Raw genomic sequence first — 19,468 nt, 5'->3', positions numbered from 1 at the left:
GACTTCCTTGAACGGGAACCAAGTTTGTATACCACGAGTCCCACCCCTGTTTCCAGCATTACTAGTCCATCACACACAACTCATTTGAGCTCAATGAGAATTTTCTTTGCTCAGACAACAACCAGGGGCTCGATTCTATATTGCAAGATCGTAAGTTCAAATATGATCGGTCTTTCGATCAGTTATCACTGCAATCTTTGTGAGCAAAGTAATATAGAATGGCATATGGTTTGGCAACAAAAAATAAATACATAAATAATGACATGTATGTAACATTCTTAACACCCTACACAAATCTGATGGTGAAACAAGCCAAAAATCACATTTGTATTTAATTCTATAAAATCAGAAAACGACGCTGTGTTTTTTATTTATTTCTCTGCTCACAAAGCAAAAACAAAAATGAGTTGTTTTCCTGTTTTTCAATTTCCTTTTATAAAAGGAAAAACGATTGGACCAAATGTACACAGCCCAAGGCTGCAACTTGCAAGCATTGCACAATTGCAGTCAATGCCCTACACAACCCCAAGGCAAAGTTACTAAAGCGTAAATAGAAAAAAAAGGATGGGGGAATTGAAAAAAACGGGGGCTCAATGCACCCCACCCCTTAGAATAAAGCATGTACTACACCTGTTGGGATTTCCAAAATAGATGAGTCAGGAAAAATATATGCAACACTAAGAACAAAAATCATAGCTCCCACAGTGAAACAAACAAAGAAATCACAGAATGACGTGTGATGACTTTAATAACCCACTCTGTCCTGTACTTTCAGTAAAAGTCTTTATTTTGTTACTTTTGCTTTGCTTCAGAAATACACTGCGCAGCCACACATTTTTGCTCACACCCTGGTGTTTTTGTACTGCTTCCTTTGTCGCTGACGTCATACCACACACACCTATCAGCCATCCTGTGACAGATATAAATGACCTTGGTTCAATGATGTTGAAGATGAGCGAAGTGGCACGACTATCAAATAGATATACAAATCATTCGATGAGATCTCACATTACTGCCATTAGCCAAAGCTGAACTTAAAACATGATGAATAATGTCCATAATGGGTCATATCCATCAGAAGCTACTGGAAACCGAGCCATGAAGAAAGAAATACATGGTCCCATATGCTAACTCATACCTCTATACAAACATCTTCATGCTTCATAACACCCACACCCATTGTGATATTTCAGTACATCACAACAACCATAATTCTTAATTGGAACATTCTCCCATATGGTTCCATCCCATGAGCTTGGGCATGTAGCTACACCTGTGTGCAGTGTGATGCAATCTAAAAGATGTATTTATTTAATACTTACAACATCATAGTGTGCAAAAATTTTCTCAAAGTCCCGTTTCCGATCCCCCTTACTGCAGGCCTGAAATGCATAAACAAAAACAAGTTCACTAAGTCGCTGCAGTTGGTGATTGCTATGTAAATATGCCTGCCTCTTAGTGAAATTACACACTTACATCCATTTTAAACTGCAGGAGGAAGTTTTCTTGTAGAGCCAGTATTCTTGAAAAAGAAAGACACAAACAGTATTATAATCTTTTACAAAAACTGCTGCCAATGACTTTACAGTGCATTCATTTTCTATCAAATGTGTTTTTTTAGGATACCTACCTTGCTAAATCATTTAAGTCCAAGCGTCCATCCTTATTTTTGTCAAAGATTTTCATCTGAAAGAAAACAGAAAAAATATATAAATATCTTCAATAATGGTGTGGGGGTAAGGGGAGTTACATTTATTTTCATCCTAAATGGTGTCCCTTAAATTATACATTTGAGAAGGATTAGTCATAGTAGTTGTAGTTGTATTAACAGAATATGGTATTTGAATAATTTGCATCAACCATATGCTGTACTTTTATAATGCACTGAATCTGTGCAACTTAAAAAAAGAGAGATTTACTCTAAGCTAAAAATGCATATCACCAGGCATATTTTTTTTAAATAGCATAATTTCGCAATCTTATCAGAAAAAGGTATTAGAGATCTAAATGCATATTTGTATCGGAGTAGAAACTAACAAGCACTTCAGGTCTCTTGTGAGACAGCTTTACAGAAAGAACAAGTTGACTTTGCCTCTACCAAATAAATGCTTGCCTGTTTCTACACAAAATATTTGGTATGAAAATTGAACTAGTCACTATGGGCCTCATTTACTAAGGGGTGCTAAAAATGTACTACTGCAAATAGCGAGCGCGCTATTCATTAACACTAATTGGCACACGTTAAATTTAGTGTTTCACACTACAGTAATCAGAATTAATATGTGCATTTTATGATAATGTCTTTAAATGATGCATTTAAATACATTAGACTAGTCTCAGACTAATGAGATGAGCTGTATTCACATGGTATTTACTAAAAGGGATTCATTTTAGTGTGCACTTTAAAGTTATCGCTAATAAGTGCTGGTGGAAACCAGTTAAGCACTTTTTCTGGGCTGAAAACTTTTTGGCATCAAGTAGGCATTACTTGGATACAGAGGTTGTATGGTTAGCCTCCAAAGAGCTACAGAAAATGAAATGAAATTAAAATTAAATCAAATGTTATTTACCTAATGCCTTTCATAAAAAAATCTCAAATCACTGTACAACAGAAAGCAAAGGAAATCACAATAAAATACATTTGTATAAGGATCACAAGGCGTGTCACACACACAAAACTGCTAACAATTAGACCATTACATTTAATAAAGAATATTTTGAAAATTAAAAAGAGATTTAAAACATGTGGTTTTAATTGTAAAAAAAAGAAAAAAAAAATAGTTTGTATCATAAAACAATAACAAAAGTTGAAAACAAAAATATAATAAAATTAGAATTAAAAAAGGATATGTTTTCAATCTTGACTTAACAGTAAGAGACCCAGCTTCCTTGACAGAAGGCTGCAGAGCATTCCATAATTTAGGAGCTTTACAAGAAAAGGCCCTTAATCCTGTGTTATTTTTATTGACTGCATGCACTGCTGAAGCTCACAGGGAATAATAGTACATTTTCTACACAGAGGACAGGTTTATAGGACTTGAAAATGGGCTTCTACCAGGTAGCTGGCTTCCCCAATATGATGGGTGCTATTGATTGAACTCATGTAGCACTGACACCACCAAGTGAAAGGGAACATATTTTCCGGAATAGGAAGCATTTTCATTCCCTGAATGTACAAGTGGTATGTGACTCTCAAATGAGAATCCTGAATGTGGTTGCTAGCTATCCTGGCAGTGCCCACGACAATTATATATTGAGTGATCTGTTTGATGATTTTGAGACCAGAAAATACATGGTTGTAACTTTGCAATAACAATCTTGTTTACTTGGTTTTTTGTTTTTTTTGGTTTTTTTTTAAATTTAGTCGTCGCCAATTATTTTTACCCTGGTTTTCACCCCAATTTAGCATGCCCAATTATTATCTGTATCCCCGGCTCACCGCTCGCAACCCCCCCGCCGACTCAGGAAACGGAGGCTGAAACACGCGTCCTCTGAAACGTGCTCCTTCCAAGCCGTCATTTTTCGCACTGCAGATCCACAGCAATGCTACCAGACCTATAGTGCCGGAGGACAACACAGATCTGGCGGCTCCGCTGCAGAGCCACAGGCGCCCTATCGGCCACAGGGGTCGCTGATGCGCGGTGAGCCGTGGATTCCCCTGCCGACCTAAGCCCTCCCTACCCGGGCAGCGCTCAGCCAATTGTGCGCCGCCCCCTTGGAACTCTCGGTCACGGTCAGCTGTGACATAGCCTGGATTCGAACCAGCGATCTCCAGGCTATAGGGCACATCCTGCGAGGAGCGCCTTTACTGGATGCGCCACTCGGGAGCCCAATCATCTTGTTTACTTGTTAATTAGATGATGCTTGCTATGGGCTAAGGCCATGGCTTTTACCCTTGTGGCTGATCCTAGCAGTCCAGCAGAGCTCCAGTGTAATATAGTACACATGGCTACACTCTCCATCATTGAGATTTGGATTGTTAAAAATTCAATTCAGATGTCTAGACAAATCAGGAGGTTGTGCTACAGTACAGTCAGATCATTGTTGCATGCTCCATTTTGCACAACATAGCTATCAACAATGGTTTACCAGGAGACATGTTAGACAACCTTCACCCCGATCCACCTATGGAGCCTGCTCCGCTGGGTGAAAATACAGGATAGGGAAGAGAATTGAGGCTACGTATCAATCAATATTTCTCGTGTAAGTACAATAAAAATACAAAATTATAATATGCTATTGCACAACATGACTTTTATTGTATATGCTTTAAAATTAAGATTTTATAAAATCAAATTAAGATTATATAAACACTATGGAAATAACTTCTATACATAGTGGAGCTCCTGCTTATTATAGAAACACTACAGAAATAACTTCTATACATAGTGGAGCATCTATTTATTATATATACAGTGACACTGGCAGAAGACGCCAGTGTAAACAAGGACCAGGCAAGCCCGGCTAAGGGAGACAGTCTGCCTTAAAATAATGTAAAAAGTAAAAGGAATAATTACGTACCGAGGGAACGTTTGTAGTTATACAGGGAACTCTGGCCACCCCAGTGTATAGAAATAGCTGAGCGCAGGTCGGAGGCCCGTACTGACCGGCTTAGCGGCAGTGGGGGCACTGCGTTAGCAGCACCTTTTGTTTTGTAGTTTTATTACTGTGTTTTATTTTCCCTTTTCATTTCGCATTTTGTTTTCATTATTATTTTGAGCACTGGTGAGTGCGGCAGCTTTTAACTATTACAAGTACTGATATTCCTGCGGTCCTGTGTACCATTGCTGGTACTCAGGCCATGGACAACAGCGCCCTCTGCGGGCTAAAAGAAAAAAAAAACAGCTAAAATAATAAAACTGGGCACTAGTGCGGTGTTTTCAAATAAAACTGTCTTCCGTGTGTGTCACCACCCTTCCACACTGCCCATATTGCTTTCTGGAAGCAGCAGTTTTGGAGGAGGCTGACAACCTCCTCCACTAGAATGGTTTACATTGCCTCTGCCGGTCTCCTGCTGAGGCTTGTGTCTGTTGTTCAGTCATTTTGCCAATGTAAGCCACCCTCACTTTTCACAAAAAGCCACTTAGAAAAATACTGACTTGCACTGCTAGGGCCTTTTATTTCCTGCCTCTCTTGGGAAATCTCTGCAATTATCCCACACCTTAAATTACAGCTCACTATAAATGAATGCTGTGGCAGGATAAAGCATTTCCCCTTTTTCTGGGGCTAAGTGTGGCCTCTCGACCAGGGGCAGCGCGGTGTGTGCTAACTCGCACCCTGTGGGACATATGCCCTCAATATGTTATTAATAACTGAACGTGTATAAGAAATCTAAGTGGATTAATTCATGAAACTGTCTTAAGAAACAGGGCAAACTACTGTGTCTTGAGAAAAGGGCCCCTTTATCCTGACAGGAATACTGAACTGAAGATGACCAGGGCTAAGGGGGGCATCTGGACTGGGTGAGGGTGATGTTGATTTACGAAACAATGTTCATATCTTAATGAGCAGTGCTTCTTGCGACAATTTATTTTGTTTGCGTGGGAATTTAAAAGCAAATCCGTGCTATTTGTCATAATTTATCAGGAGTTAATTTGGAAAAAGAGGGTTTTAATTAATGAAAGAGTGTATGACTCACCTTGAAACAGGCATTTAACAAACCACATCTGTGACACTGACGATACAGAGAGTGTGCAGGACCAGGGTAATTTCTTACAGACTAACTCGATAATTCAATGTTTGTACTTAAGAAAATATGTTTGCCTTTTCTATACTTGGTTATGAATTTGATTTATTGACTTATTTTAACCATGCTTTTTGACAACATGTATTCACGATAGATATGCCTGTGTTACTCCTTTTTTTCAAAACGATATAGTTTCCAGCTTTGTTTTAACTATTTTTTCGTTTCAGAGGCAGTTACACAGCACGCACAAAATATTAGACAAAATAGACAAAATATTTAGACAAAATAGTAGACTTCACTGCGAAAGTGGCATCCTGTGTGTACCGACCAGGATGCTGACAGTGTGTGTTTATATGATCTTTTTTGGTTTAATTATTTTGGGGTCCAGGGGCCAGGTTTGTTATACCCGAAGGTTTGTTGTAATGAAAGGTGTTATAGCGAGGGTGTACTGTATTTATATATAGCCTACAATCGTACATACTAAAATATATACAAAAGTAGATGTCATCATAAGAAAATAAATTCCAACCAATATACATAGATGGGTTACGGTATTTTTTTCTTTTTAACCAAAAAAAGATTGCAAAATGCACTTAAAAGATTTGTATATAGTAAGCTGTGACAAAATATCCCTCCGAATGAGGGTAAATGACTAATGGGGTTTAATATATATATATATATATATATATATATATATATATATTTTTTTTTTTTATTATTTAACCCACACGTCAGATATCATAAATAAGCATTTTATATGTGAAGTGTTCTAAATAAATGTACATTCTGCATGACAAAAATCCATAATTTTAAATTAAGTTTACAAATTATACACAACAGAGATTAGGGTGACCTGCAACAATTAAGCTTTTTAACGAAAAATGCATCCATTAACAACCTCATCAACTCAATTTCAAAGCATTAACGGATTGATTTAATTAACACATTTCGTTTGAAAATCACTTGCTACTAAAGCTCTTGTTACTATACCACGAGTTCGATACAAATAACACTGGTTTTTGAAAATCCTGCCCTAAGAGATTTACTTTCTGACTTTTCTGATTTCTCTTTCTGTTAAATATTTGTGTACTTAATAAAATGCTACAATTGATTACGTATCCCTCATATCTAGTGTGTGTATGTGTGTTCATAGTAAATCCTTGATCTTGTAACATGTCACTTAAATATTTTTAATAAGAGAACTAATCAACCCAGATAAACTAAATTATCAATTATTGAATTGTTTCTACAACCCTCTCCAAGATGGCGCGGACATTAAGTCTTATGTCCGGTTGGGGTGGCCATCTTGAGTGAGGTGATATCTGCACATGTGCTTCAAACACCCATGTTGATGAGCCATTGACCCCATTCAAACTTGCGATTTAAGACGGCCCAGGGCCGCTTAAGGGCCACCTTTTCTCATATGTGAACACTGCAAAAAAGAAAAGGCAGCCCAGGTCTGGCCTAGATTTACTGGATCCATTCCGTCATTTATCATCCGTCATCCGAAAAAGTCATGCGTCAATCCATTGCACCCTAAATGCGTTAATATCTTTAAAGGCTTTGTAGTAAATATACCTAGTTTCAGTAGTTTAATAAAAAATAAATACAATTCAGTTTTTAATTCTTACATAACTTTGAACCCCAAAAAATGTTAAATGTAGTATAAACTTAATGATCTGAAAACGCTGATGGAAGTTAAAACATTCGCTAATTATTACGTTTCTACTAGATCTATAATAATGTTGTTACGCAATACATAATAAAAACATTTAAAAACATGACATTACACAACACAGTTGTCATAGCATCAGAAACCATATGGCCAATATTTAATTTTTCAAACACTCACTCCTGTAAAATATATCTAAAAGTTGGGAAGCTAACAATGAGCTACCGAAAATACTTTACCATAATGACCTTCTACTCTCTGTGTATGGAGCCAGAAATACCATCACTTTCATGTACTGCCTCTCTTTTCTGACTGTTAAGCCCTTTCTTGCCCTGTCACGCTTCTTTCTCTATATGTGTCTCCAGGTTAGGCCATTGTCTCTTTACTCCGTGACTACAATTGAAATAAAAAGCATATGCTTAACCTATACTGCACACAATCCACGTGTTTATGTATGCTATCAGTTCATAATTTCATGTTTTATAATACATATCATTCATACCCAAGTTCGTGGCAATGTCTTTCCCTATGTTTTCTTTGTAATCTTTGTTGGATTTATCATAAAGTAATTTTTGTTTGGCGACACACACAATTATCAATTTCTTAGCAGACGCCCTTATTCAAGGCAACTTACAATTGTTACAAGATATCACATTATTAGATTTTCCATTTTGTTACACTCATAGACAGACAATTGTAGAACACATGGGATGCACTAAACATAAATTGAATGAAAGGAAACTTAAACACCAAACTTGGGATTATTTTCTGTGCACAACGCCAGTGTCTCATGACAATCTGGCTAGAGAATGCTGCGGTTCTATTTTACAATAGCCATCCGGATGGCGAAGACACTCAGAGTTGAGTAAAAACAAGTAAAACAAGTAAAAAAAAAAGTTTGTTTTATTGATTAATTGTAACTTGCATAGAATTTGAAAGTGTAAACAGTTTTATTTTCACTGTAATATTTCAGTGCCTGTTATTGTGATTATTTTTGTTAATGTTATTCTACTGGCGATAGAGCAGTAGTTTAGTATGTATCGTGCATGTTGTTGTTATAGCTATATGTTTAGTAATCTTCCAAGAGAAGGGGTAATGCTGATGTTCTGTCTTTACTAATGGTTAGGGACTAGAGAATAATAATGACATGGGGTTTACATGCAGGTCAATTTACACGTGAAATGGCGATGCGCGTGCACGTTTTGGAGAATTACTCATGTAAATCAGGTTTGTGGCCAAAAAAACGGCCAAAGAGAGGGATAGGGTAAATCTCATTTACTCGTGTAAATGACGGAACACACGGGAAAACCACGCCCAGTTTCGCATGGAAACACGCATTTCACGTGTAAATGTTACTGAGCGTATTTATCCTTAAGTGACATCATTGCAAGGGAGTAGGTCAGTTGTTACTGTGGATTCCAAGACGGCAGAAAGTAAGTGGCTGATGGGCGGTTTTATGGTTAAGAACATAAGAAAGTTTACAAACGAGAGGAGGCCATTCAACCCATCTTGCTCGTTTGGTTGTTAGTAGCTTATTGATCCCAGAATCTCATCAAGCAGCTTCTTGAAGGATCCCAGGGTGTCAGCTTCAACAACATTAATGGGGAGTTAGCAGTGGTGTAGTTCACCTTTGTGATAATGCGGGCAGGTTTTTTATTATTGTTTTTTGCTGTGTCTGGCCTGTCATGTTGTATATCTCTTGTGGGTTTAGAGTTCTGTATAAGACAACTTACCATGAACTGCGTTATGCTCTCAAAGACAACGCGTGTCCGCCCTCCACTCAATCACAGGAGCGAGGAGGAAACCCGGGCATTAATGAGTATAGTTAGTGACTTGGATGTGTTGAGCCAGCTCAATCGCCCGAAAAAGCGTAACAAGCATGTGTACCAACAAGTGGTTGATGCCCTCCAGAAAGAGGAATAGAGCGCACAGTCCCACAAGCTAGGGACAAATTTAAAAAATTGAAACAGTCCTATCTGCAGGAACGAGCAAGGAGGTGCCGTTCGGGAGAAGAGGGACGGTGCCGCAGAGCAATGCTTTTTGCTTCCGTTACATCTGGCATAGCTATGTACGTGTTGCAGTGCCTCTGAACAAGGGAGTTGACAAACTTGTAAATACAGAGATGAACTGTGGTTTTATGCACCCCAAACACATTGCCTGTACTCAGCTGAGGATGCCAGCCTATACAGAGCAACCACCACTCTTTTTTTCACTGGCACAGGAGGCCGTACGTAATTCTTTTACCAGTTCCACTGTAATGCTGAATGTTGCCCTGGTGACGCGAAATGATGCTAGCCATTGGCATTAGATAGCAAGGCATAAGGATTTGGAGTTCAAGCTGGGTTCAAGCTCCCAAAACAAAGGGAAAACATCCACTGTTCCCAATCCAGACAGCCTTGGGAGCACACGTGGAAGATGTCTGGCACAGAGCTTTTGAATCCTACGTCTTCGCCGGTTTTCAGCCATACTGATCTGCAATACCTGTGTTGGTCAGTTTCATTTTATACCTCTCAGTTAATTTTTAATAAATGAGTCGTAAGATAAATTAGTTGAAACGGTTCGCTACTAACGACATGCCACCCCTCCAATGACATTTAAAAAACAATTTGGGCAAGAGCAGTAAAACACATTATTAACCAACCAGGCATGAGGTATTTTGCTTTATTACAGCAGCTTAGATTCACTCGTGTACCAGTTCTCTGCGCTTGGAAACCACATTTTCACAAAATTTCACTAAACTGAGCAAATGAAAACCCAAAAAAGCATTTTACACGAGACATTTCTCTCGAGCAAATGTCTCAAGCTAAAAGAAAAACACACATGGAAACTCCACCAATGATAATAATAACGAGTAAACAATAGAATAGTTTAACGATTCTGTTTGTAAACAAAGACAGTATTCATGCAAGTTAAACAAATAGGTATAACTGAGAAGAAACATGTGTAATGTAAAAAATATGAATGTTCATTGTAAATGGAATGAATGTTAAATAGTTTTTTTCTGTATAAAATGATTCCAGGAGTATTGAATAATTCATTAATTATTACTTAATATCATGTCTTTCCCTTGGAGGGACCAGTAGTATTAGGTGGTCAGTCGTGAGCTTGTCTTGTGAATGTCAGTCCTTGTATGTACGACCTGTTAGTCATTTGCAATCTGAGTGAAGCATTCATTACAAAAATAAATATTAATACCCGTCAACACTAGCAAGTTGGTGTTTCCTGCTTTCTAAATACCTCCTTGTTCTTGACAGAATAATGTGATTGTGGGTGGGGGCAGACTACAGGGGTCGCTGGTGTGCAGTGAGCCCAGGACACCCTGGCCTACCTAAGCCCTCCTTGAGTGTAGGCAATCGTTCCATTAACAAAAAAAACAAAAAAAAAGGCAATTCGCCATATGTTAGGACTGCTTTTCAGTTATGTGAACACGCAAAGGTGCCTTAAACCTCAAATGTGAACGGGGTTGCAGACCTAAATCCGAGGCGGCCCCTGAGGCGGCCCTGGGCCACCACAGTAGTGCGAGTGGGGTCATTGTCTTAGATATACCTGTTCCCATGGGATAGGTGCAGGACTGATTCAACAGGTGGGGTTTGTTGTATATAAGGGGAGTGAGTGGTTGAGTGCGCTCAGTATATTTAACACACGCCCTATGGCATTTAAAATTGCCAAATAGCGTGCGTATAGATTAGTGCCTTTTCTGATAGTAAATGGCCGGTAAATTTAGATTTGGTGCATTCTAAATCTAATCTAAATTTAGCGCCCCTTATTAAATGAGGCCCTATGAATTTTATATAATTTTTTTCAATTGGGAAAAAGTCATTTTGTTGCACCATCAGTTTGATACAAGTAAATTCTCAAATGTTATTGTAGAAATCTATTAAAATAACATGGTTGAGAGGGTTTTTTAGTAACACTGAAGTACCAGCAATATGATTGACAGATGACAATAATAAAGACGCTCTCCATAACCCTCCACCACTCATACTGTCTGTAGGGTGTTGTATTTTGTCCTTGACATAATAACAGGATGTTACCGTTAAAAAAATAAATAAATAAAAACTCTGTTACAGTTGAAAAAATTAAATATATATATATATATATATATATATATATATATATATATATATATATATATATCCATAACTTAAGTGTAAAATATAATTACCACCAGTTCATTTTGTGTGTCTATTTCTGCCTGGTATATTTACTGGTATTCTTGTAGACATACTGTATATGTAGATGCAGTTGCTGATGCTTGTTGGTGGCTTATGTACGCTAAAGTCTGACATTTCATAAAACTGAAAAGATCCAGAGAAAACAAAGACAGATGGCAACCTTAACTGTTGGTAGTCAAATGACTTTGGCATCCCCAGCTGAGTAATGGCAAATGGCATTACAATATGTTGTTCAAAAATACATTTTCAACAATAATATGCCATAAAAGGAGACATCAGCTGTTAGTACTGAGATTATTATTGATGTCAAGTGTTTAGTAGTTTAGTAATTACAACCACTTTTAGAATAAGATCCCATATACACAAACAAAGGCCTAGCCAGGATATGAGGAAGGATGATAAACAAAGCAGACACCTGCTCTTACCAGAAGAGTTTGTTTTTCTTTCTTTTTCTTTTCAAGTGAAAAACAGAGGCACCTGCAATCAGCTGCCATCTGTCTAAAACAGAGACCAGTTAATTCCAGTTTTACTGTACTTACATAAGAGAAGAACGCTTTTGTTTAGCCCAGAGGGTTTTTTTTAAATTATAGCTTCTTCAATTACCTAATATCATAGAGGCAGGGGTAAAATTCTGCAGGTAATTATTTTACCTTCTTATCATCCAGCATGCATCCATTCCACCCACTCTTACTCAGTCGAGTAGCGTTCTGTTAGAAAGCAGTCTTGTCACAACAAAACAAACATTCAAATATTGATGTTAGTTCGTGGCAGCAAGATCATGTTTTTTTTTTCTGAGCAATTGTTTCAGTTGATAACAACAGGACTGGGCTGTGTAAAACATGGACGCCTACTACAGAGAATGAGATGAGGGTATTTATTTCTTTGTTGATGTTACAAGGGGTTGTAGGAAACCTTGTCAGGATTGCTACTGGTCAAAACGACCTACAATTCATACACTGATTTTTCATGAGTAGAAACCGATTTATTCTGCCGATGAAGTACCTACACTTCACAGATAATAATGCACATAATAGCGATACACACCTGTACCCGAAACTGTGGCAGATATATGACGTGGTTGAAAATGTGATTTTTTAAAAATTTATATGTACCAGATAAAGACGTTATATGACTGCACAATTTCTTTTAGCCGCACTGTTGTTATAATAATGCTGCAATTGTAAAAAATGTTGTTATTCATACTTATAATGCTGTCATTGGAAAAAAAAATGTTATGTTGTTATTTATACTGTTATAATGTTACAATTGTAAAAACATTATTATTTAAGTTATATTGAAATAATATATTTCTGCTTTTCATATTAATAATAAAAAAGCATGTATTTTTAAAAAATAAAGCAAAAATTGTTTTGAAAACTGTACAAATTGCTTACTTCATTGCTAAAAAAAAAAAAATCTGCAAAAAAAAAAAAAAAAAAAAAAAAAAAAAAGCTAATTTTTTACATGGAAATTGCCAAAATAAATGGGCAGCTGGGTGGTTAAACTCAAATCTCTGTTAAAACTTATTTAAGAAAATTCCTCCACCCACCCCATACAGCCATATAGGAAATGAATAAAATGAGTAGAAATGAGTAGAAAAAAGTTTTAAATTAAAACATAGTTCCTGCCACAGTTTTTTTACAGCTTAGAAATACTTCAAAATAAGTTATTTTCAGTAATCACATTTCCAGTAAGGGTTATTTAACATAAAAGACAACGTTGTTCTTTGTTATTAACTTGAACTAATGTTAACTGCAGATGCCATTTTCAATCCAAATGATTGATTGGGTAATGAAAAAATAGTATAACCATCATTTGTATTTTAAAAAAAATGATTCAGTTTGGATCTGCTGTGTGGTAAGTTTATACATTTTGGCAGTAGTACACAGATTGAAAATTAACACTGGGGGTTAATTTTATTGATCAACATATTTGGTTGTTTTAGAACACAGGGCCTTATTTATGAAAGGGCACTACATTTGGCGTTAGCGCAACCATAAAATAGTTAGCCTAACATGCACGATAAATCTAAATTTACTGACCCATTTACTAACAGAGAACGCATTAATTTACGTGCACAGTATTTGGCTAATTTGCATACCATACCGTGCATGCGCTACATGTACTGTTAACGATAATTTAATGTGCACAATAATGTCAGAGACTTACCCGTGACCACCATGATACCAAAAGCCCCAGCAGTCCAGGCGTACCTTTTTGTCAGTAGCTTATTGTGAAGGTGGAGGTGGCTTACATTGACCAAAAATGAGCAATCAACAGACAGCAGTGAAACTGCACTGCTTTACCTTTTAATTTTAACATGTATTCCTTATCTGATGTAAAAAAAAAAAAAAACTATTAGTTTTACAATTGCATTGATGTACTGTATCGTTTGGAATTCTTCTTTAAAACAACCCACCTCTAATACAGCACGCGTAGTCAACATGTGCAGTCTGCATTGAATGAGTGACATTCCCATTAAGTCAAACACAGCTCACAGGTAGTAAAATAGCCAATCAAATAGTACACAGGATTAATTTCTTCATGCACACAGCTCACACAATTTGGATTAGGATAGCGATGCGAAGGCTTGTTTAAACTATTTATTTTACTTTGTGTAAAATTTAAAATGAGTTGCCAAAAAGTTGTTGGAGGTGTCATGGAAGCAAAAGATGGAGACGGAAAACAGAAGATTCTAAAATCGTTAGCCAGATGATTATTTGTTCAATGAATAATTTTGACAGCAAGGCAATATGTCTGATTTGCAGTGCAACGGTTGCAGTTATGAAAGATTATAACACATGTCACTATGACACACTGCACAAAGCAACGTAGTTTGAGTTTACTGGAAATGAAAGAAGCTATGGATTCTCAACTAAAGGTTTTTCTGAAAATGAGAAGAAAATATGAAACTGTTGTGGATTCCATGAACAACACAACCACAGGAAAGGACTTTAACTTCAAGAAGCCATGGAAAGCGCAGAATTATCTTGGAAGAAACTAACTGGGATTACAACAGATGGAGCACCATATATGACTGGACAAAAGAGTGGACTGGCTAGAAGAGTGCTGGAAACAAATTAAAGACTAAAATATAGAAGTACCGATTTTCTTACACTGCATTCTGCATCAACAGGCATTATGTGGAAAAGTTGCAGAATTAGAACACATAATGAGCATTGTTATCAAGTGTGCGAGAAAAGAAGTGCCCGGACAGAAGTCATAAGAAAGGTACAATTCGTAGTGGTACTGTTTACTAAATCACATTTTCACAGATTGCCAGTATCTCTTTTTTCAGTGCTGTTAAAATGTTATTTTTTGGAATATAAGTAAAATATTGAGACTTAGCATTATATCTATTTGAGATTTCCACTGAAAGTAAAATACTCTTATTTCCTCCATTATATTACATTTCTGATATTGAGTTTTTTTGTCCATGTTCTAGGAAAGCTGCTCCTAGTTATATCTCCCTATTTCTGTACTATAAAATGCATTAAGTAATATGTTGATTAATTGATTGAAACTATACCTGCATACTTATTGATGACTAGGAATCGTGTGGGTGTTTTGAGTACTATATTTGAGTATTATATTGGCCTACATAGAATTTATATAGACATTTTCATGTACATTACGATGCATATATATATATATATATATTTTATATATATATATATATATATATATATATATATATATATATATATATATATATATATATATACAGACGTGCTCAAATTTGTTGGTACCCCTCCACAAAAAACGAAGAATGCACAATTTTCTCTGAAATAACTTGAAACTGACAAAAGCAATTGGCATCCACCATTGTTTATTCCATATTTAATAGAAATCAGACTTTGCTTTTGATTTTTTATTCAACATAATATTGTAAATAAGAAAACAAATGAAAATGGCATGGACAAAAATGATGGGACCGCTAACCTAATATTTTGTTGCACAACCTTTAGAGGCAATCACTGCAATCAAACGTTTTCTGTAGCTCTCAATGAGACTTCTGCACCTGTTAACAGGTAGTTTGGCCCACTCTTCCTGAGTGAGCAAACTGCCCCAGCTGTCTCAGGTTTGATGGGTGCCTTCTCCAGACTGCAAGTTTCAGCTCTTTCCATAGATGTTCGATAGGATTCAGATCAGGACTCATAGAAGGCCACTTCAGAATAGTCCAATGTTTTGTTCTTATCCATTCTTGGGTGCTTTTAGCTGTGTGTTTTGGGTCATTATCCTGTTGGAGGACCCATGACCTGCGACTGAGACAGAGCTTTCTGACACTGGGCAGTACGTTTCGCTCCAGAATGCCTTGATAGTCTTGAGATTTCATTGTGCCCTGCACAGATTAAAGGCACCCTGTGCCAGGCGCAGCAAAGCAGCCCCAAAACATAACCGAGCCTCCTCCATGTTTCACTGTAGGTATGGTGTTCTTTTCTTTGAAAGCTTCATTTTTTCGTCTGTGAACATAGAGCTGATGTGACTTGCCAAAAAGCTCCAGTTTTGACTCATCTGTCCAAAGGACATTCTCCCAGAAGGATTGTGGCTTGTCAATATGCATTTTAGCAAATTCCAGTCTGGCTTTTTTATGTTTTTCTTTCAAAAGTGGAGTCCTCCTGGGTCTTCTTCCATGGAGCCCACTTTCGCTCAAAAAGCAACGGATGGTGCAATCAGAAACTGACGTACCTTCACCTTGGAGTTCAGCTTGTATCTCTTTGGCAGTTATCCTTGGTTCTTTTTCTACCATTTGCACTATCCTTCTGTTCACTCTGGGGTCGATTTTCCTCTTGCGGCCGCACCCAGGGCGGTTGGCTACAGTTCCATGGACCTTAAACTTCTTAATAATATTTGCAACTGTTGTCACAGGAACATCAAGCTGCTTGGAGATGGTCTTGTAGCCTTTACCTTTACCATGCTCGTCTATTATTTTCTTTCTGATCTCCTCAGACAACTCTCCTTTGCTTTCTCTGGTCCATGTTCAGTGTGGTGCACACAATGGTACCAAACAGCACAGTGACTACTTTGCTCCATTTAAATAGGCTGAATGACTGATTACAAGATTGGAGACATGTGTGATACTAATTAAAGAAACTAATTAGTTTCAAATATCTCTATAATCCAATTATTTATTATCTTTTCTAAGGGGTACCAACAAATGTGTCCAGGCCATTTTAGAATATCTTTGTAGAATAAGCAATAATTCATCTCTTTTCACAGCTTCTTTGCTTTATTCTATAACATACCAAAGACATGCAAGTATACATGATAAAATAGCTTTTAATTTCATCACTTTTCAGGAGGAATGAAGCATTATTTCAATGAGCTGTAAGGGTACCAACAAATTTGAGCACGTCTGTATATATATATATATATTTACGATGTGGCCCACCAAGTGAACAGTCTTAACTCAAATGGCCCTTGCTGCCAGATTTTTCCGTTCAAAGAAATTTTCATAACTAAGTAACTCAGCAAGATGTATTTATTTCGCTTTAGTGAATCAGTGACTCAAATGAACAAATCTGTTGAACTGATTCACTAAACTGAATGAATTAAACGAATCAAGTCAGTGAAAAGAATCAAACTGCACATCACTAGTTTTCAGGCCAGAAAAATATTGTGCTTATCAGTGGTTAAAGCCTGGTTCCCATATGCACTAATAAATGATCACTTTAATGCATACTCCTTTAGTAAATACCATGTGAATACAGCTGGATGCTCATTTAAATACATTATCATGCATTACCATACACATCACATATTCATTATGATTACCATAGTATTGCACAATAAAATGGGTGTCCACCATAATATGCCCAGTAGCAGTTTAGCAGGGCAAGAGCCCTGTCGAGGCATGGGGTTGTATACTGTATGTGGGAAGTACTGGGTGACAGGGAGTTAATATCCTCCCCGCAAACACAAGTGGGAATGTGGCTGGAGCCATCAATTGAATACATTTTTTAATAATTAAGGCTTCAGCCACAGATGTATAAATAAGGTGATCACGGGTGGTGAAATAGTTAGTGATGGGGAGAATTAATGATGGTGAGGTATGTGTTTTGTTTTCTGTGCTATACTATATACTATGGCCAAAATGGTTTAATAGATCAATTAAAAAAAATATTCAGCGAAAAAAGGCACTTTACAGAGCGTTTAAAAGGGACCAAAAACAAAGCACACAGAAAGAGTACTTGGAACTGCAAACACAAGTCAAAAAGGAAGTTAGAAAGGCCAAGAGAGATAGAAATCAATATTGCTAAGGGGGCTAAAACCAATTCCAAAATGTTTTTCCAATATTATAACAGCAAGAGAACATTCAAAGAGGAGGTTAAATGTCTAAGAGACACAAATGGCAAAATCATAGATCAAGAAAAAAAAATAGCAAATATATTAAATGATTACTTTTCACAGGTTTTTACAAAGGAGGACACGGACAACATGCCCCACATGTCGACCTGTTCCTATCCAGTTTTAAATAACTTTAGCACAACAGAGGCAGAAGTGTTAAAGGGACTAGGAGCTCTTAAAATAAACAAATCCCCTGGGCGGGATGAGATCCTCCCAATAGTACTCAAAGAAATGAAAGAAGTTATTTACAAGCCGCTAACCAAGATCATGCAACAGTCTCTTGACACAGGGGTTGTACCGACAGACTGGAAAATAGCAAACGTAATACCGATCCACAAAAAGGGAGACAAAACTGAACCAGGTAACTACAGACCAATAAGCCTGACTTCTATTATATGTAAACTTATGGAAACTATAATAAGATCCAAAATGGAAAATTACCTATATGGTAACAATATCCTGGGAGACAGCCAGCATGGTTTTAGGAAAGGGAGATCATGTCTAACTAACCTACTTGACTTTTTTGAGGATGCAACATTGAAAATGGAAAACTGCAAAGCATATGACATGGTCTATTTAGATTTCCAGAAAGCTTTTGACAAAGTCCTGCATAAAAGATTAATTCTCAAACTGAACGCAGTAGGGATTCAAGGAAATGCATGCACATGGATTAGGGAGTGGTTAACATGTAGAAAACAGAAAGTACTGATTAGAGGAGAAACCTCGAAATGGAGTGAGGTAACCAGTGGTGTACCACAGGGATCAGTATTAGGTCCTCTGCTATTCCTAATCTACATTAATGATTTAGATTCTGGTATAGTAAGCAAACTCATTAGATTTGCAGACGACACAAAAATAGGAGGAGTGGCAGACACTGTTGAAGCAGCAAAGTTCATTCAAAATGATCTAGACCGCATTCAAAATTGGGCAGACACATGGCAAATGAAATTTAATAGAGAAAAGTGTAAAGTATTGCATGCGGGCAATAAAAATGTTCATTATAAATATCATATGGGAGATAGTGAAATTGAAGAAGGGAACTATGAAAAAGACCTAGGAGTTTATGTTGAATCAGAAATGTCTTCATCTAGACAATGTGGGGAAGCTATAAAAAAGGCTAACAAGATGCTCGGATATATTGTGAGAAGTGTTGAATTTAAATCAAGGGAAGTAATGTTAAAACTCTACAATGCATTAGTAAGACCTCACCTAGAATATTGTGTTCAGTTCTGGTCACCTCGTTACAAAAAGGATATTGCTGCTCTAGAAAGAGTGCAAAGAAGAGCAACCAGAATTATCCTGGGTTTAAAAGGCATGTCGTATGCAGACAGGCTAAAAGAATTGAATCTATTCAGTCTTGAACAAAGAAGACTACGCGGCGATCTGATTCAAACATTCAAAATCCTAAAAGGTATAGACAATGTCAACCCGGGGGACTTTTTTGACCTGAAAAAAGAAACAAGGACCAGGGGTCACAAATGGGGATTAGATAAAGGGGCTTTCAGAACAGAAAATAGGAGGCACGTTTTTACACAGAGAAGTCTGGAACCAACTCCCCCGTAATGTTGTTGAAGCTGATACCCTGGG

At 37.1% G+C, this 19,468-nt stretch overlaps 1 protein-coding gene across 1 annotated transcript in view; it reads right to left on the bottom strand.

Annotated features, from left to right (window-relative positions):
- LOC117394397 (secretagogin-like) overlaps positions 1-19,468 on the bottom strand; it is a 68,276-nt gene that overhangs the window by 13,034 nt on the left and 35,774 nt on the right. Inside the window, exons 7-9 of the mRNA XM_033992632.3 lie at positions 1,631-1,686; positions 1,477-1,522; positions 1,323-1,382 (exon numbers count right to left, since the gene is read on the bottom strand). Of these exons, the coding sequence (XP_033848523.1) occupies positions 1,323-1,382; positions 1,477-1,522; positions 1,631-1,686 (162 nt within the window). The remainder of the gene's footprint in view (positions 1-1,322; positions 1,383-1,476; positions 1,523-1,630; positions 1,687-19,468) is intronic.

This window comes from Acipenser ruthenus, chromosome 3 (genome assembly GCF_902713425.1).
Source record: "Acipenser ruthenus chromosome 3, fAciRut3.2 maternal haplotype, whole genome shotgun sequence".
NCBI lineage: Eukaryota > Metazoa > Chordata > Actinopteri > Acipenseriformes > Acipenseridae > Acipenser > Acipenser ruthenus.
This window is presented reverse-complemented; position numbering and strand designations above follow the sequence as displayed.